The sequence below is a fragment of the Agelaius tricolor genome, unplaced genomic scaffold (genome assembly GCF_023055355.1).
Source record: "Agelaius tricolor isolate 1412-34295 unplaced genomic scaffold, bAgeTri1.0.p SCAF_11, whole genome shotgun sequence".
Classification (NCBI taxonomy): domain Eukaryota; kingdom Metazoa; phylum Chordata; class Aves; order Passeriformes; family Icteridae; genus Agelaius; species Agelaius tricolor.
Window position 1 is genome coordinate 22,287,006 of NW_027269271.1, and position 19,001 is coordinate 22,306,006.

General features: G+C 51.6%; 2 protein-coding genes across 3 annotated transcripts; one reads left to right on the plus strand and one right to left on the minus strand.

The window, feature by feature from the left end:
- The first annotated feature begins 634 nt into the window (after positions 1-634).
- Positions 635-4,324, plus strand: NSUN4 (NOP2/Sun RNA methyltransferase 4). 2 transcript variants are annotated; one of them, XM_071436654.1, is made up of 6 exons: positions 635-802; positions 1,377-1,798; positions 1,945-2,099; positions 2,262-2,416; positions 3,065-3,189; positions 3,898-4,324. In XM_071436654.1, exons 1-6 carry the CDS (start codon positions 671-673, stop codon positions 4,169-4,171), a joined length of 1,263 nt encoding a protein of 420 aa, XP_071292755.1. In that variant the 5' UTR covers positions 635-670; the 3' UTR covers positions 4,172-4,324. The 2 variants fall into 2 exon arrangements, with proteins under 2 accessions (XP_071292755.1, XP_071292756.1); XM_071436655.1 differs by having other exon boundaries at positions 1,945-2,060.
- Positions 4,325-5,298: 974 nt separating this feature from the next.
- LOC139594036 (vitamin D3 hydroxylase-associated protein-like) lies at positions 5,299-16,211 on the minus strand. Its single transcript, XM_071435625.1, has 15 exons — positions 15,999-16,211; positions 14,109-14,222; positions 13,672-13,815; positions 12,365-12,498; positions 11,787-11,993; positions 10,505-10,545; positions 10,165-10,289; positions 8,408-8,533; positions 7,930-8,027; positions 7,659-7,758; positions 7,515-7,558; positions 7,027-7,066; positions 6,521-6,629; positions 6,118-6,263; positions 5,299-5,424 (listed from the first exon to the last, which is right to left on the minus strand). Exons 1-15 carry the CDS (start codon positions 16,209-16,211, stop codon positions 5,299-5,301), a joined length of 1,767 nt encoding a protein of 588 aa, XP_071291726.1.
- Between the last annotated feature and the right edge of the window lie 2,790 nt (positions 16,212-19,001).

Genomic DNA, 19,001 nt, shown 5'->3' on the forward strand with positions numbered 1-19,001 from the left:
TCACACCCTCAGGGGAAAGCTGTCACCTGTCCCTCACTGTCCCCTACTTCTGCCAGCGGCTGGCAGAGCCTCCTTGCCTACAAAACCAACCACGTGGCTGTGGAGGTGCAGGGGGGTGGGTTCACCTACTCAAGCCCCGGTCAGGGTCACCTGGGGGGAGCTAAAGCCTTTCTGTGTGAGTTACCAGCCCGTTCTGCTCACCCTGGGACTGCCCTGTCCGTGCTCTGCCTGCTCCTTTCCCTAGAGAGAATGTTAGGAGGAAAACTAGGGTATCTCACAGCTATTCTTCAAAGCGGAATGAAAGCCACCACCTTATAAATGTGGCTGTTCTTTATCCATTTAGTGGTTCATTGTCCTTTTGCTGACGGATCTTAGACTTTTATTGGGTTAAGGGTACCACATAAGTTCCAGTAGGTTTTGGTTATTGTTTTTTCCCTGTGGCACAGGGCAGGGTCCAGCTGTGCCTGTGCAAAGCGCGTTTGGTGCCGGATCTTCTCAGTAGCTGATGCCCAAACGCAGCTCAGTGATAACCGCAACGGGGCCGTCCCTTCCAACCTAAACCGGTTGGAAGGGACCTTAGAGACCATTGAGTACAGCCCCGTTCCCCGAGCCCGGCTGCCCGCAGCCCTTTCCAAGCGCTCCCCGGTCCCGCCCCGGAAGGCGAGCGGCGATGGCGGCGCTGGGCGGGCGTGCGGCGGCCGCGCTGCTGCGCCGGGCACCGGGGACGGGAGCGGCACCGGGAGTGGTACCGGGAGCGGCACCGGGAGCCGGGCCGCGTCGGCACCGGCACAAGGAGAAATGGGTGAGCCGGGCCGGGGCGGGACCAGAGCACCGCACCCCGCGGTGCTGCTTGCACCCCGCTCTTGTCCCCGCTAAATCCCGTGCTAAATCCGGTGCGAATCCCCTTCTCGTGCCCCCGTTTCACCCTGCACCCTCCTCCCGCCGCTCTGTGTGCAGCCGTGCCCACTCCGGGCCCGCAGCCACATTTCGGCCATTCACAGAGTCCTGGAATCACTGAATGTGCCGATTTGGAAGGGATGCACCAGGATGCAGCTCCTGGCCCTGCACAGGACACTCCCAGCAGTCCCGTCCTGTGCCTGAGAGCATTGTCCAAATGCTTCCTCAACTCAGACAGGCTTGGTGTGGGATCCCTTCCCTGGGGAGCCTTTTCCTGTCATACAGCAGAGACCCCCCTGTCACAGCTTCATGCCATTCCCTCCGGTCCTGTCACACTCACGCTCCAGAAAGGCCTCATGGACTTCTGGCAGCAGGGAGCCCAGTGCTGGGTTCTCCCAGAAGAACATGAAGGCTGGCTGGGGAGGCCGGGTGTGGCGGTATCGAGGTATTTTAACACTTCTGCTGTTTTTCCCCACCAGGCTGCCACGGCCCCACGCATCCCATCCACGCGGCTGGCGCTGCACCACTTCGACACGAGCTACAGCCTGCACCTGGGGGCCCTGTGGCCTTCGGTCCGTGCTGGCCTGCTCTGTGAGCAGAAGTACGGGGCCCTCCTCAACAACTTTGCTGCTGCTGACCACGTTCCTGAAGAGCTGGAGCTGCTCAACGCCACCGATTTCATTTCCGAGGCCCTCCAGAAGGTGCAGCAATGGCAGCGCGGTGCAGCTGTGGGGGAAGTGGCCACAGGATGCCAGGAAGGCCCTGGTGAGGGCAGGACTGGGATGCAGGCAGAAATGGTGGCACAGGCAGAGAGGTCCCCACCACTTTGCATGTCCATCAGCTCCAAAATCAAGTGTTGCACCTTCCCCAGGGGTGACATCACGCGCTTTTGCCCTGCACGGTGAGACATCCCTGACTGACCGCCCTGGTCTCTGCCAGCCCCAGGGGCTGCTGCTTCCATGTGTCACCATCCTCACTTCCAACTGCTCTTTTACTTTCTTTTTACCTCCAACATTTGCTTTTGTTGTGCAAACTGATGATTTCCAGGCCGGATGGTCTGGGGCTCCTCGACTATTACCTCATGGATGCAGCATCTCTCCTGCCTGTGCTGGCACTCGACGTGCAGCCAGATGACTTTGTCCTCGACCTCTGTGCTGCTCCGGGTGGGAAGACTCTGGCTCTGCTGCAGACTGGGTTTTGTGGTGAGTGGGGATGGGTGTTCCCTTGTTCCTGTGTTAAACAGGGCTGGAGCAGTGTACTGCACGCATTCATGCCTGACCATTAATGATTTCTGTGTGTAAGAGCTGGAATCAGGTGTGTTTCTGCAGAAGTGACATTCCAGTGTGCCTGTTCTGTCCTGTCAGGGCATCTGGCAGCCAACGATGTCTCCGTTTCCCGGACAAAGAGGCTGTACCAGATTCTCCAGAGTTATGTCCCCAAAGAAGTCAGGGACACTGTGAGTGTCACGTCCTACGACGGAAGGGACTGGGACCAGGTGAAAGGAGGCACTTTCCATAAGGTATGTGTTGGGAACTAGTGAAGATAAACCCATCAAGTTCGCTTCCCTCCTCTTTTTGAGGAAGACAGCAGGTTATCCTTCCATATAAGTGTGTAGTTTTTTGTAATCATAAATGAAGAGAGGGAAAACCAAGCCACATAAGGAGTAATATTTCCTCCTGCTATCCCTTCCTGCAGGATTTGGGGCATATGTGCATCTAGAGTTGTACCTTGCCTGTGTAACACCCTTTAGAAATCCTGTTCTTGTCCATCACCTGGAAGGGGTTAAATGTGAAGATTAGATAATTCTGGCTTCTCAGCCATGTCCAGCCACAGGGGATGGGTTTGGTGTTCCAGGAGCTGGGTTGAGTACTCTGGCAGGCTGCAGCAGCAATGCTCGTGTGTGCTGCAGGAGCTTTGCCAGGGACACACACAGAGCAGGGACATTAAATGAGGACATGAGTTAGTGCAGGATGTTTTCCACCATTTTTGCACATTCCCAAAATGCCAGAGCATCCAGGTGGTTACAGTTCAGTGTGGTGCACACCTGTGTTTGGGCACTGAGAGCTGCTGGCAGGGGTGGAGGAGGTGGGCGTGGGGCTCACTGCAGGAAGGGACTCGCTGAGCTTGAGCTGTGCAGGGGGCTGAGGTGGGACCTCTGCTGCTGCAGGTGCTGGTGGATGTGCCCTGCACGACAGACAGACACTCTGCCATGGAGGAGGACAACAACATCTTCCACAAGAGGCGAACCAAAGAGCGTCAGATGCTGCCCATGCTGCAGCTGCAGCTGCTGATGTGAGTGAGCTCGGTTGTGTTGTGTTCCCTGAAACCTCTCCTTACTCTGTCCCCAGCTGGGAAACGTGGAAACCATGTGTAGTTTTCTGGAATGGGTGAAATCACGGTAAGTGTAAGAAAGTGCAGATGTTCTTGGTCAGATCACCAAGGACCAAGGTCTGACCCCCTTGTCCTTCTGTCCCCAGCAGTAGCTGTAGGATATAGGGAGAAGGTCTAAGGAGCAGGATGGGCACAGCTGTTTTGGGTGGTGATCTCCTGGGTCCTGGCAGTTAGCCCTGGAGGATTCCTGAGTGCCCACCTATCCCAGGACACAGGAGGACATGTGGTGCTGGGAAGGGCCACAGCTTATCACTGTGTGCTGTGGCAATGAGGAGGCAGATTAAAGAGCCCCATGGCAGCACTTGAACTGCAGGAATCTCTTCCCCTGTAGGTATATCCCATTCCTTTGGATGTGACTGCAGAATTACACCTTCCAGCTGCTCTGCAGCAGCATCTCCCACATTAAATCCTTTGTCAATATAAGTACAACAATATAAGTTTGACTCTTACACTCCTCATGTTGCAGTGACACGACTGCTGAGCCTGTGGAGTTCAGTGGGGGCTGTCTGTCACTTCCTATGAGTTCCCTTTTGGTTTCCCAGGGTCGGTGGGTGGGGATGTCCCTCGGTGTCCCTCCTGGTGACCGTGTGTGTGCTCCCTGTGCTGCAGGGCTGGGATCCTGGCGGCCAGGCCGGGAGGAGCTGTGGTGTATTCCACGTGCTCGCTGTCCCCGCTGCAGAACGAGTGCGTGGTGGAGAGGGCTCTGGACGTGGCACAAGCCCACTTCAACATCAGCCTCCACCTGGAGGACCTGAGCCACTTCAGGACGCTCTTCCAGGACACCTTCTCCTTCTTCTCGGAGTGCCGGCTCGGGGAGCTTGTCCTGCCTCACCTCACAGCCAACTTTGGGCCCATGTATTTCTGCAAATTACGTCGGGAGTAGAAGGGGCAGCAGAGTCTGTCTGTCTGCTGTCAGGAAATAGCCCGATATTTAAGGGAAAGCAGAGCTGCTTTATATTTATTTTTCTTTCTAAAATGTCCCAAAGGAAACCTGCTTTTTTACTGCAGACATGGGGAATAAATGAGAAAGACCTGCTGTGGTGTTTCCTGGATACTTATCTCTTTGAGACTGAGGTGTTTAATCTAGGAAAGAGAGAGAGGTCTTATCAGAGGGAGCAATTTTTCCATCTTTGTGGGATGGGATAAATGGCCCTGCTCTCTTCCTCCTGTCTGACTGCTTTGATCCTGCATGAGCAGGTTTGGGTTAACAAACACCATCTGGGGATCTCAGCCTTTCTGTCCCAGATCTCACCATCTGCATAAATGAGTTGCATCTGTCTGTGCTTATCTCCTGCCTTCAGAGAGAGAAGCCTGAGGTCCTGAAACCTAAGGCTGCTAAGAGTGCCCCTCCTGTGGAGTTGGAAATGTGCTTGGGATGCTGGAGATCTGGTGCTGTGCAGAGGCCAGTGACTGTTGCTGTCCCTCACAGCTAGCAAAGCTGTGGATAAGTGTGAATATTTCCATGCTGGATGCCATTTAATGTCCAGTGAGCAGGTATTTGTATGATTTTGAGTAGTAACTTTGTTCATAGATTCATCACCATCAGTGAAGGATTACTGGAATTTATCATGGGAGTTGCTTAATAGTTACATTTTTATTTTGTGACCAAATTACAGTGGTGAGAAGTGATGGACACGGCTGTATTCCTCATGGGGCAGCCCATAGTCCCATCCATATGAAGTTACTCCACTGCCAGCAAGAAAATACAGTTGAACATCTGTAATCCTTTCAGCAGCACCCTGCTTCTGCAGGAGGCAGCACTGGTGGAAATAGGGCTGATGAACCCACATCCATGGCCATCCATCCTTGCTGGAAGTGCAGTTCCTAGACTCACCACTGTTTGAACCTATCCTAAGCCACTCCTGCAGGGTTCCTTACAGGATCTGTGTTTATTGGCGAGGAGAGGGGTCAGGAGGTGTCATTTCCTTCCTCCTCCCTTCCCCAGTGCAGTCTCTGCACTGCTGGTGGCAGTCGTGCAGCGCTGTCCCTTCTCCTTGGTGCCCATGGTGACTATGCCACTCTCCTGCCACGGCTGAGGGTCTCCACCTCCTTCATGAAGCGCAGGCACAGCTCCTCCTGCCAGGGCAGGGCCACGCACTGCACGGCCACGGGCATCCCCACAGCTCCTGACACGGCCTGCAGCGGGGGCACCAGTGGTCAGGGGCCACCCAGGGACCCCTCGCACCTCCAGCAGGTTTTGGGAGCTTGGTTTAGGCCTGTGCCTCATCCCACAGCCTGGGGAGGCTGGAGTTTGAGCCCTGGTAGTGTGCTGGGCAGAGGGAAGGCTCTTGCTCTTCTCTGATAGAAACGGTTGCCAAATCTTGGGTAACGCGTTTGGGACGCCTTCTCCCCCCCACACACCCCAGCCAGCTCTGCCTTGGGCTGTCCTGTAGGCAGATCCCTTTTCCTTCAGCATACTCATTCCTGACCCATGCTCCACTGACAGCCTGGGCCTGGTTGAAGGCAACGTGGAGCAGGAGGAAAGTGCAGTGCAGTGCTGTGGGCTGTGGCTGTTGCAAGGACCTGCTCCCAGAAACTTTGCTGCATGACTCCTTGCTGCTTCAGCCTGCCTTGCTGCTTCAGCCTGCCCAGCCTGTGGGAGATCCTTTAGTCCCCCCAAAACTTATCCTTTAGTCCCCCCAAAACTACCTGTTGGGGGCTTGGGAGAACAGCAAAGGGTGTGTTCAAGGTGGGTTTGGGGATTAGCAAGGGGTGTATAAAGATATGAATTTTTTTGTGCCCATACTGATGGAGATATTTAGGAGCCCCTGATATGGAAACTGTTACCTGAACACACATCAGCACTGTCTGCTCTACCACTTGCCCTACCTGTTTCAGTGTCCGGTCCCAGGGGTCATCACAGCATCCTTTGTAAAGCTTTAGCTCTTCCTCATCCGCCTCTGTCACGGTGCTGACAGGGACAACCCCGGCAGGGAAGTTCAAGACATTGTACAGCATCGTGGAGGAGATGGCACCTGAGAGAAGCAGGAGAGGATGCAGGCAGTCACAGCCTCCTGCCTTCAAACTTACACATTCCCTATTCACTGAAGCCCCCGAGAACTGTGTCTCTGCTTTATATTTATTTTGCTCAGAGAGCTCTGTGTAGTTACTTTTCCTCCTTAATTCCCCTGAAATGCTTGGGTGGGCAGTGAAGCTCCATGGCCGTGGATGTTTCCCTCCAGTCTCGGCCAGTGTTTCTGTGCCCTCCTGAGAAGGCCCCAGACTCACTCACCGAGGAGTTTCCTGGGGTATCCCGTGGTGAAGGCAGGCCCCAGGACAGGGCACAGCACCACGTCCAGCTGGAGTTCCTGCCACTGGCTGATGACCTGGGAGCGGTACACCTGGGGAGGAGAGGGGCCATGGCCGTGCCTGCAGCCTCTCGGCCTCTCCAGGCACAGCTGAGGAGGCAGCAGCAGCAGAGGGGCCTGTGTTTGCCTCCTCTGCGTGTGGCCAGGAATTTGAAAGGTCCCACTCTGGCCATGCCCACTCCCAGGACAGCCTTCAGTGTGCCTGGGCAGGAGCACTGCAGGCAGCCACTGAAGCTCTGTCTGGGCTGACTCAAAGCCCATCCACCCCATTCCTATCATTCTTAGTGCCTTTCCCTCCATCCTGTCTCCTCCCCAGCAGCCCCTCCCCTGCACAATCCCTTTCCAAACCGATGACTCTCTCTGACCCGGTGCTTGCCACAAAGCCTCAACTTGCAGCATGATGCCAAAGAGGAAAGTCCTCAAAACAAACCTGTATTTGATGGTGATGATCCCACATCTCCTGCACTGACCTGCGAGTGGAAATTATAGCAACATCTTTAAGCTGTAAGAGGAGGAGGAATTGCTTAAATAGTCCTCTGGGTTGATAAGCCCTGGTGATTTTAGCAATTGCTTGAAACAATACAGCTTTCACAATCTTCCTAAAGTTTCCTTTGGCAGCTGCCCAACCAGTTAAGCAGCACATGTCTGGAAGTGCTGGAGGGAAGGTTTTCCTGATGGGCCTGGATTAAATACTCATCTCTTCCACAGGCTTCCTGTAATGACCTTATCCATTCAAGTGCCCCATTCCTGTCAGGATATTGCTAGGGGCAGTGAAGCCATGTCCAGCAATGAGGAACAGCCCCTGCAGAGGGCAGATCACAGCCTGTGTTGTGAATCCAGTCCCCCCCAGCCAAGGACACCTGGAGGAGAAGGTATCACCCATTTCCAGGGACATCCCTGGGGACAATTCCATCTTACCTCATTCCAACCATGGAGCTCAGGTAGTCAGCCAGGCGGGGAAACTGGAAAGGCACGAGGTTCCTTAGGGACATGACATGGGGCTGCACTAACTGGGGTCACCCCAGGGAGCCCCTGTTCCTGTCCTGAGGGACAGGCACTCACCAGAGGTTTAAGAAGCAGAGCCAGCAGCTTCTTCACCAGCCTTGGCATCTTGCAGGAATTCACCTGTGGTTTCAAGCCTGGGTCTACAATATTTCCTGTGCTGAGAGATGACAGGAGGATGGGGTGATTTCAGAGAAGCTGTTTGCCCTTTCTCAGAGACCCGAGTGTTGCCTGTTTGGGGTGGGAGAGCTGGGCTTCTTGTGCCTGTACCATGCTCATGGCATGGGGATGGAGGTGTTGGCAGCACTGCTGCCAGAGGGCTCCTACTTACAACACATCCACGAAGGCACGGCCTCCATCAGCAAAAAACGTCTTCATAAACAGTTCATTCATGACATAGGGGATCCGAGGGGGAGAGAAGGGCACCAGCTGCACCAAAACACAAGATTATGTGGCAGCCTGGGGATGTGAATAGCTTCCAAGACCCAAATGTGGATAATCCTCAGAGGCAGAGAAGCACCTCCCTGGGCTCCATGTGCCAAGAGAAGCCCTGGTTCAACCATTTTCCATCCAACAATCTCCCCATGAGATTATTCCTGCTGGTTGCCCATGGGATGCACTTCTCCCTTAGGCAGAGGGGTCTCTGCCTGGTGTTCTGTGGCTGGAGAACCATAATCCCATACCTCAGCCAGGTCATTTTCCCCACAGGTGTGCTTGGGAGCCGTGCCTGGTTCCTGAAGGGTGATTGCCTCAGCGAGGAGCGAGGCAGGGACACCCTGGGGAGAAGGGCAGGGGCTGGTGGTGCTCACCTGGTGCCCAGCTGCCTGCAGAGCACTCCTGGTTTCCTTCACTGCCCTCCTCATGCAGGGGGGCAGGGGGAAGTAGCCGTCGGTGTCGTAGTACCCGACCCGCAGGGGAGCGGAGCTGGAGTACACCTGGAGCAAGGAGACACCTGTTATCTTTCCTGTTCTGTGCAAACCCAGGGCACTGGGAATATTTCTCTGTCTGCTCTGGGGTGCCCTGACCCCCAGGGCAGCACTGACTTTGACCCTCACTCATAGAGAAAGTTTCCCAGACTTCAAGATAGACTGGAATCCACAAAAGTGTGAAATAGATTATAGAGAGCAGTGTAGGTGTATCATTTGATGAGAAATTTAGGTTTTGGGAGTTTTAGTATGCTGTGGATGGAAGCAAGATGGAGGGCACAGGGTGTTGTCCTGGGTTTCTTCTTCATGCTTCTTCTTCCTTCTCCATGGGTTTGGGTGGCATTTTGTAATTGGGCAGAAAAGTCCCCATTGCAGCTCTGTGGGATCAGTTATTGGGTTAAAAGGGAAAATAATCCAGGTGTCTGTTCTTAATTGGATAGTTTAGTCTTAAAACAAGAGATTGTTGGCCATTTTGTGCCTTCTAATGAAAAGCTGCTTAACTCACAGTAGTGAGACTGTTTTACTGATAAGAAATAATAAACACCCGAGTCTGAACATGAAACACCATCTCAAATGCCTTCAATCCAGACCCAGAGAAACCCACAACTGAGACCCTCACACTATTCCTAATGGGATTGCTGTGAAAATCCTTTAGACATACACCATTGACCAGGTCTGGGACTAAGACTGGATGCAGTGGGAGGGTCTCCCCTACTCCTTGCATTTCCCTATTAAATTCTTAGATCTGAACTGTTGGCCAGTCTGGGACTAGGATTGGACTCAGCTCTACCTAGGCTCTGTCAGGAGTTTAGAAAGTCTCTGAACCTTGTGACTCAATGGGAGGGTCTTCCCTGCTCTTTGCACCCTTGTCCTTTGCACTCCTAGTCTCCAGGCAAATCATTCCAAAGTGACACTAAGCTGATTTCCTTTGTGTGCTCCATCTTCAGAATAACTAACAGAGTGAACCCTGTCATTGAACTTTGTCACCCTTTTGCAAATTTGTATTAAAACCTTCTTTTTGCAGTGCCTTTGACAGTGATTCTTTAGGTGACCTCAATCTCTCATTTGTGACACCCACCCTGCTGGGGGAAGGTCTGCTCCACGCTGACACCCACTGCAGAAGGGCTCCAAATGCTAAGGAGTGACTAATACTCTTGTTTGCTGCTTATAGTTACCCTTTCCAATGTCTACCCCTGCCTTTTTCTCCAGGCCCTCCTTCAGGAGGAGCACAGCCACTCCAGACCAGGGGATTCAAGCACTGATAAAAAGTGTGGAGGTATAAAAACCTCCTGAAGCTGGTCTGCTGCAGAGAGAAAGGGAACACCCTCAGTTAAGAGATTTGCTGCAGCAGTTTCTGATCCTGTCTCATCTTCCCCTGAAGTTCTCCAGCCATTTGCTCCCAGTGTTGCCTTCTTCCCTGCTCTTTCTGGATCCTCACCATTCAATAAGCAGCATTCCAGCTGAGAAGACAGCCAGGATAACTACTGATTTGGCTATTTTTTTTTTTTAATGGGAATTATGAATTGTGCCCTCAAAGAGAACTGTTTCACTGAAAACCAGTCCTGTAAAGATAACTGGAGCCTTCAGGAGGGCATGTGGCACCCTGGAAGGAGCCAGGGCTTGCTGAGTGAGGGCCTCACCTCCTCGTTGAAGGGGATGGGGGGCACGCTGGGGTCCAGCTGGAACATCTCCTGGCACAGCAGAGCCTTCATGCACAGGGCCAGGCTGTCCACATCCCGTGCCATGGGCCCCAGGGCACAAGGGACTGCATGGGACAAGAGCAAACACCCACACTGAGCAGAAGGATGTGCCAAAGCCCAGCCCACCCCTCTGCACAGCCCCGTCGGGGTGGGCAGGCAATGAGGGGCGTTTCAGATGGACTCCAGACAGGACTTCTCTGTCTCAGGTTCTCTCCTGGCCTACAGGAGGACATCAGGCACTTCACAGGATGTAGGGAAAAGGAATTTAAAATTCACATACCTGCCAGGATGCCATTGACAGGGCCAGTCACTCCAGACAGGCTATGGGAAAAGAAGAAGCACATTGTCATTTCAGTAATGGGGAAATATTCACAATGTGTTTGAAAAGCATGTGGGGTCTCCAGCTCAGGACCAGAAACAGAAGGAAATTATTTCAAAAATTTGAATGGAGTAGTGTTACTGTGATATTTTATGAAAAATCTCTTCATTAAGATTTCTTCTCCTGGGAAGCTGAGAAACTTCAGCTTCTCCCTGTTTAGCTGCTTTAGAATGTGATTTGGAGAATTGTTTACCAAACATGTAAATTGTTTTTAATTAATAGCCAATCACAGCCAGATGTGTCAGACTCTGAGTCTGTCACAAGTTTTTATTATTCATTCCTTTTTAGCTTTCTGATATATCTTTTCTCTTTCTTTAGTATAGTTTTAGTATATCAATATAATATAATGTAATATAATATAATGTAATAGAATGTAATGTAATGTAATGTAATGTAATATAATATAATATAATATAATATAATATAATATAATATAATATAATATAATATCAGCCTTCTGAGAACTTAGAGTCAAATTCTCATCTCTCACCTCATCCTGGGGACCCATCAACACCACAGAGTAGTTCAAACCAGGAAATTTTGGCCAAAATAAGCAAATATAAACCCCAACAGATCTTAGTTTTGGTTTAACCAAAAGTGTTCCATTTTGGCATTATTTAACCCTTTTAACTCCCTTTTACTTTAAACTCCAGGCTAGATTTACAATGAAAACCTGCCCATTTCCCACTAAACCTAACCGTGCCATCTCCTGGGAGAGGTTTGGAGCAAAGCCACCCTTTAAGAGCCACCCTCTCTCCTCCCTCCAAGTACCCACCCAGTACCTTCCCCTTCAGCCCAGCCTGACCATGAGCAGGGTGGAGGGCAGCCCCAGTGAGACAGAGCAGAAATTCTCTAGGTCAGGTTGACCTGCTCTCACAGCAGTCTCTCTGTCTCTCTCTATCACCTCTGTTTCTTCTTCCTTTATCTTTGTCTTTCACTGAAGCAGTTTCTCTGAGCTTAGGCTTTTTGCAGTCAGACTAAATAGCTATGTTTTCAAACTACAGACTTAACTCAAAGATGTACATTCCACCTAAATCAAAACGGATTTTTACTCTGGAGAATTTCTACTCCGTCTCATTTCTTCTTTTTTTTTTTTTTATTTAGAAAATAAGTAAGTTCCTTTATTTAATGCAAACATCTTATTAAAGATTTTATTTGCAGTTGGGGACTATTTAAAGATTACCTGAGTCTCTCAGCGGTGGGTTTGAGGCCGCAGAGCCCGCAGAAGCTGGAGGGCAGGCGGATGCTGCCGCCCATGTCCGAGCCCATGCCCAGGATGGAGCCTCCCCCTGCAATCAGAGCTCCCTCCCCTCCCGAGGAGCCCCCAGGGCTCCTCTGGGGGTCCAGGGGGTTCAAGGTCTGCCCAAAGATGGGGTTGCTGCATTCGTAGCTGGGGAGAAGAAAGAAAGAAAGGAAAGAGGCTGTGAGGAGCAGCCAATGCCTTGGGTTTGTTTGTTTTCCTTTGCAGAGAGCCTGTGGGGCACAGCCAACCCCATCCTTTCATCCTGTAAATCCCTCAGGACACAGCTCATTCCCACAAAACTCTGCTCTCCCTCCCATGCACAAGTGCACTCGATTCCTCTTAACTCATGGGAGGCTTTTCCCCCTCTTTATCTTTTATCTAACAGCTTTTTCACTTGAGATTGTTGCCAGATAATGGAAAAGGGACTCTCCAGGACACGTCTCAGGAGCCTGTCCAGGGCCCTACAGGCTGGGATTTTCCTTCAGAAGCAGAACCAGATTTTTGATGATGTATGTCACCTGAAGAGGGACTGTGGCACATTGGTCATTGCAAATGGGATGGCTCCTTGTTTCTTCAGGACCTTCACCAGGACACTGTCCTCCTCCATCACAGTGTCCAGGCACTGCGTGAGCCCACAGGTTGCCAAGTGCCCCTGCAGAGAGGAGAAAGGACAAGGGACATGGTCAGTGCAGTTCCCTTGCTCTTTTGGAAGGATCCTCTGGCATTCCTTCAGGGGTTGTGTGTTTGGTACCAACTCACTCCCTTGAGAGCCCTTGCTTGAAGGACTCCCTCTCCTTCCATCCCTGGCAGAGGGCTGCCAAGCACTCATTGGGTTAAAGCTTCTCCTGAAGCTCTCCTTGCTCTTTTCCTTGCTCCTTTTCTCCCCTGACCCAAATGCAGCTCCAGACTCCACAGGTGCACCAGCTCAGGATCAAACCCAGCATCCTACTGTGCAAGTGAATCCACCAGTGGATGTTCAGGGAAGGAATATTCCCAGGTAACCAAAATGTGTGAGCCTTTTTCAGTTAGCCTTTGGTGTTTGGGGCTCAGCTTTAGTGCAGCCTGTACTGTGTCATGTATCACAGGAGAAATCATTTGTGCCTATAACTATTCATCCCTGGCTTTTCTCTGCTGCTTTTGACTGCTTTTGGCTGGGCTAGAGTTTATTTTCTTCACAGTAGCAACTACTGGGCTGTGTTTTGGATTTTGTGCTGTAAACAGTGTTGATAACACAGGGATGTTATTGTTATCACTGAGCAGGGCTTGCACAGAGCTCACACTGCCTCACCAGTGAGCAGGCTGGGGGTGAGGGACAGGGGAGGGACAGTCAGGACAGCTGACCCCAAGTGACCAGGGGGACATTCCATGCCATGTGGAGTCATGCTCAGCATATAAAGCTGGGGGAAGAAGAAGGAAGGGGAGATGTTTGGGTGATGTTTGTGGTGATGGTAACTGGGAAATCTGGGGTTTCCCAGTTACCATCAGACATGATGGAGCCCTGCTGTCCTGGAGGTGGCTGAACACCTGCCTGCCCAAGGGATGTGGTGAACGAGTTACTTGTTTTGCTTTGCTTGTGTGCAGAGTTTACCTAATAAACTGTCTTTATCTCAACCCACAAGTTTTCTCACTTTAACCCTTTCTATTCTCTCTCCCACATCCCACTGGGTGTGGGGGGAGTGAGTGAGTGAGTGCCCACTGCAGCTGCCTCAGACACAGCCAGGTTTCCTGTGGTGCAAGCAGGGAGGGATTGGGCCCCTTCCCCATTGTCCATCTCCCACCACTTCCCCACCCACGCTGGGACATCCAGAAGCACAAAGGGAAGAACCTTGTGGCCGATGTGGTCCTTGATGCTGACGGGGATGCCGTAGAGCAGCCCTTTCTCCTTGCGCCGCTCGATTTCCTGGAGCTGCTCCTCACACTCTGGGATAAAGTGGCGCAAGCAGTTTGTCTGCTGGGTCACTTCCAGGGCCTTTGTTGGGAACAGGTGATGGATAAGAACAGCATCATTGCACAGCTGCATTCAGCAGCTACCTTGATTTACAAAATACAGACTGAATAAGCCCCTCCCCAGAGCATCCCAGCTCAAGCCAGCTCAGAGGATCTGACCCAGGAGACAGAGCATGTTTTTCTCTCAATATTTCCTGTATTAAAGGCTGGCCATAATCCAGCTCCAACGAGCCTTTTCAGCCACCAGCACACACACCGTGGCATGAAGAATGTCAAAGATTTGCTCTGTCCATCTCACTGTGGATGGACACTCACCTTCTCTAAGTAGGTGTAGAGGACAGTCCTGGGGGACAGAGACCCTTCCTGGAGTCTTCCAGAGAGTTCCAGCAGGGGCAGGGACAGAATGGCATCTCTCTGGACACTGGGAACCTGCAGAGGAAAGGGAGGGGGATCCAGAGCCCCCTCTATGTTATCCAGAGCCCCCAGTTATGTAGCAATGTGGAAAATGGATGGTGTTTGCTGCTACCTCCTGAAAGCATCTTCTGAGAAAGCTGCTCAGGCAGGCACAGACAGTCACTCAATCCACACTCACACCACAGCTAGGTCAGCAAAGAGGGACAGAAAGGGTCTCTGAAGAGTTCCAGCAGGGTTTATTATAGAGCCATGCTGAAGGAGTACAGGGACAGAAGATGAGAAACCAGTGCAATGTCCTGGGTTAATTGTGGGGTCAGGGCCAATGGGCACAGGGGCAGTACCAGGGCAGGGCAAAGGGCAATGTCCTACAGGGAAAGGGAAGATCAACACAGTGCTGCAGAAAGGGCAGACTAACACAGTGCTGCAGAAGCCCCTTTTGTTCACCCCAAGCACTGAGGCAAACTCTAAACCTGTGGCAAATTCTTCCAGGACATTACCCTAGAAGTTCACCTAAAAGGCTCAAAGGCCTCCCCAAAGTTACCCTCTGGCTCAGGGGATAAAGGCTGTTAAGTTTTCTCATCATTATCACCAGAGCTTGCTGGAAAGGCAGATCCTGCATGTGAGGGCTCTGACCTTGAGCTGCCAAGTGTTTTATCCCAAGTTTGCATATCACAAACAGGATGCAAACACAGGAGCCCAGGTGCTGAAGGGCTTTGTCCATCCACTGCAGCAGAGGACATGGCAGTGCCTTCCTCCTGGCACAGTGGGACTTAGCCACTGGCCAAGACATAACCTCAGCTGAGCAAACACTGCCTGGGGCACAAGGTACCAAAGTCCTTGCACATGAGTCTCAGGCTGTCCTTTCATCCCTCAAAACAGATACAGGCAGTGCAGGACAGCCTGGGCTGAGAGCAAACATTGAACAGCCCGAGCCCATCAAACTTCAAGAAGTCAGAAGGGACTCACAGGTGGTCAACTTGGGTAAAGATTGGCAGTTCTCAGTGCCAGCAGGATTTTAGAGGTTTTATATAATATATTTATATAGATCTATATTTAAGAATATATGTATCACTTGTAGCTGGTATGCTTTACCTCCAGGTGTGTAACCTGTATAAGCATGAGCTGGTTTACCCAGTGTGTATTCAGAAGTGAATGGAGCAGAAAGGAAAGGGGGTTAGAAATGATGTTGCAGTAGAATTCAGGGCTGTGCTGGGTGGATGCCTGGCTCAATCAGCCCCATGTCACGTCCTGGTTGCTCCCAGGGGACACTGAAAACCCTCACAGTGTAAGGTCAGAGCAGGCACCTTCTGGGCAGCCTGATGGGAGGTGCCACTGGCTGAGAATGCTGCTTTTGGAATCACCTCTAGAGCTGTCCAGAAGCCAAGTTTTAGAGCCAAAGGTAGAGGGGTGTGAACAGATGTGCAAACTTAAAGTTAAGCAGAGGAAAAAAGGCTTTCTTGCTTCTACCCATTATTGGCAAGAGACATTTCCAGATCATTAAAGAATTGGGGTTTGGATAATGAAGATGCAGTGCATCATCACCTGTGTTGTTCAAAAACATCTTCTCAGTGAGTAATTAACATTCCCCAAGCTGTAGACTCCCACCACACCTCATCCAGCTTGAGGAGGGCAGTGATCTCCCTTTCTCTCAAGGCAGCCTTTCCTCTTGCTGAGGGCTGCTGGCACATCTGCTCCTTATAAAGCTATGGGGCCATGAGCTGGAAGGAGGATGTGAAGGACAGCATCAGCAGACACCCCAGTGGGACTCAGACCCCAGGGAGGATGGTTTACCTGCTCCCTGAACTGCTGCACAGCCTTTGCCATCTTCTTCATGCCCTCATCCCGGGTCCTCCGAGCCTCTTCCATTTTCTTCTGGATCCTCTTTTTGCCCAGCCATTTCCAGAGCCCCAGGGCTGCCACGGAGCCCCCGAGCAGGGCGAGGGCAGCACAGGTGTCCCCCTTCCCCTCTGGCAGGAGCTGCCTCAGCTGCTGCTGCTGGATCATCACGTGTGCCTCTGGTCTCTGAGGAAGGACACGGTGAGAAGCAAAAGCAAGGCAGGTGCAGGAGACCTTCCCTGGCTCCCCAGGCTCATCCCTCCCCCCTGTCCTGAGTCAGCAAACAGTTCAGGTAGTTCAGGCTAAAGCTGCCCCTGCAAAGCAGGTGTAGGTGGAGTGTGCAGTGAGAATGATTAACCACGACATGGGGAAGGTGAAGTTTGGCCAATGAACCTTGTGTTCTTTGGGGTGTTCGGTTTATAGGGGTTTTCTGGGCTGTGGGAAGTTCTCTGCTGGGGAGGACCGTAGGATCAACGGAACAAATGCAGCAAGGAAATTGCTGCTCTTCTATTTCCTGTGAAGCCTGAGAGGACAATGGGAGAAGAGGAAAAAACAGCTTGAAATAACAAGGTTTCCCTGCACAGGGCTGGGGAGTGGCATGCTGAGGGAATGCATGGCTGTGGGGGAGCCTGGGCTCACCAAGTCCCTCCTGCTGCTGCCATGGTGACCAGAGGATGTTTTGGCACTGCTGTGGAGTCCTCATGCACCAGAAGGAGAGGCTGTTCCACCCTGTGACAAAGCACAGTTGTATTGAGTGGGAAATCCCACAGGCTTGCAGGGCAGGAGCAAACTGACACTGGAAAGGCTGGTTGTTGGAGAAGATGAAACAGGAAAGCCTTATAAATATGATTTTCTGGCAAAAGATTTTGAGAATATAGAAACTATAAGCGAGATTGAAATCAAAGCAAGCTTTGAGATTTTTTTAGTTACTGAACAATGGGAAAACAATGGTGTGTCTGACTGAAGGTAATCTCTTTTTGATGAAACAAGACCTTCTCCTTGCAGGCAAGTCTAAGGGTCTGAGCAGACCCTACTAGCTTGGGGTCTAGCTTGGCAGAAGGGGTCTAAATAGTAGACCCCTTCTGTAAAATGTAACACAGTGTGGTAATGTAGTGATTCTTATAGGCTGTATGTAAATGCTGTAGGATTTGTATATTGTACTAGATTGGTTAGTGAGAATCAGAATATTCAACACAGAAGAAGATTTATTGTATTGTAACAGGAACTTCACTCTCTTGCCTCTCTTACTCTCTTACCCTTTTACGCTCTTAACCCTTTTACTCTCTTAACCCTCTTACTCTCTCACCCTCTCATCCTCTCTCCCCCTCTCTTCTCTGGGGCCTGCTCTGAGCTGTGTCTGGCAGCTCCCAGCAGGGCCCTGCACCCAGGCCCTTTGCAATAAACCCCAAGTTCCACAACCTGGCTGCAGAGATCTCTCGTTTCCATCCGTCCCGACCGTCCCACCCTCGACGCTCCTACAGCTGGTGTGTGAGGCCTTTCCAGCACAGATGGCTCCCACTACCAGCACCAAGAACAACACCCTGAGCTGAAGGCCACAGCCCAGCCAACATCAGCCATGGCCTGTCTGCAGTCTCCTCTGCTGCTTTTGGATGGTGGATCCTCCCTATGGGTCCCCTCCCTGGGAAAAGTGTTTGGGCAGCGATGGATTGTGCATTACACAGCATTGCAAGCTTCCAGCAGAGTGTGGAACTGGATATGGAATGGAGGCTGAAGAGCCCTCTCTCTTCAGGGCTAAGTGGTCCTCTAGTGCTCAGTTTTCCATTGCCACATGCCTTTTCAGCAGTTGTAAGTGTTTACTGCTGCTTTCTGTCACAATTTGTGTCAGCTGGGAATGTTCTTATCTTAGTTCTTAACTAGAGAAGTTTATGGATTCTGAACAAATCTGGCTTTGGGGTCCTCAAGAAAACAGTCTGGAGCAGGCAGCAATGTGGTAACAAACTGAGCTGGCCTTTTCCTGTGTCCATTCCAGTGGCACCCTTCCTTGGGGAGCCTCCTCAGCTCTGGCACTGCTGGTGTGAGAAGAGCTGCTGCTCATCCTGCTCCTGCTCCATGGTTCTGGCTGCAGCAGGAGCTTCCAGAAGGTGCAGAGCGATGCACATGAGCAGAGCCAGCATGCAGCAGTGCCCAGCCCTCTCCCAGTCCTCATCCAGCCTCCAGGAATCCATGCAAGCACTTCCTGAGGCAGAGGTGGGCTCTTTGCCTGTGTGACAGCACCACAAGCTCTGTGATGGGCTGAGCAGATGTGGGAGGGTTTTCTCCCTGTGCTAGGAAGTATCAGGGCATCAGCCTCCCACATCCTCCCACATCCCCCTGGGCTCTGGGGTCTGTGCCCTGATCCTGCCCTTTAGACACTTGGTGAATGTTTAACCCAGACAGACACAGCTGTGCCTGGTCTCACTTGGCATTTCAAAGGGCACATTTTTCAGCAGGCACAGCTGCATTTCCAGATGGCTGGATGCTGCTGGGGAAAACCCTTCTCCTATCAATGTGCCAGCATCTCCACATCCTTCATGAATCCGAGGTGTGGTTCCTCCCGCCACCAAAAGGCCACAAATCCAAGGGAACCTAAAGGAGGGAAGGAGAGGGATGTCCCAGGCCAAATCTCCACAGCAGAGGAGACAGACCAGCCTGACTCACAGGTCAATATTCACTTCTCCACATTGATTTTGTCACCTGAACTGATCCAAGACCAAGGTCAAACCCACTGGTGGAGTTCAGATGAAAGCCATGACCCTTTTCACTAGGAGAGTCAGCCTGTAACTCTGGTTTGGGATTTCATTGTGGCATCCACAACATGCCCTTCACTTTGACCATCCCAGAAAAAGGCTCTTAAACCAAGTCAGAGAGTCCCCTCCTGTCCCCAGCAAGACCTGCACCATCTTTGCTTGCAAGAGCAAAAATGCCCTGATTCACTCTCAGCAGGTTCAGCTCTCGGGC

Bases quoted from the DNA above. Each gene is read 5' to 3' on its own strand.
- LOC139594036 (XM_071435625.1), bottom strand. From the start codon at position 16,211: ATGATCCAGCAGCAGCAGCTGAGGCAGCTCCTGCCAGAGGGGAAGGGG. The intron at 8,534-10,164 runs GTGAGGCCCTCA...TCCTTGCTCCAG, and splicing joins CCATCCCCTTCAACGAGGAG to GTGTACTCCAGCTCCGCTCC. The intron at 7,067-7,514 runs GTAAGATGGAAT...TTCCACTCGCAG, and splicing joins AGCTCCATGGTTGGAATGAG to GTCAGTGCAGGAGATGTGGG.
- NSUN4 (XM_071436654.1), top strand. From the start codon at position 671: ATGGCGGCGCTGGGCGGGCGTGCGGCGGCCGCGCTGCTGCGCCGGGCA. The intron at 1,799-1,944 runs GTGAGACATCCC...GATGATTTCCAG, and splicing joins ACGCGCTTTTGCCCTGCACG to GCCGGATGGTCTGGGGCTCC. The intron at 3,190-3,897 runs GTGAGTGAGCTC...CCTGTGCTGCAG, and splicing joins CTGCAGCTGCAGCTGCTGAT to GGCTGGGATCCTGGCGGCCA.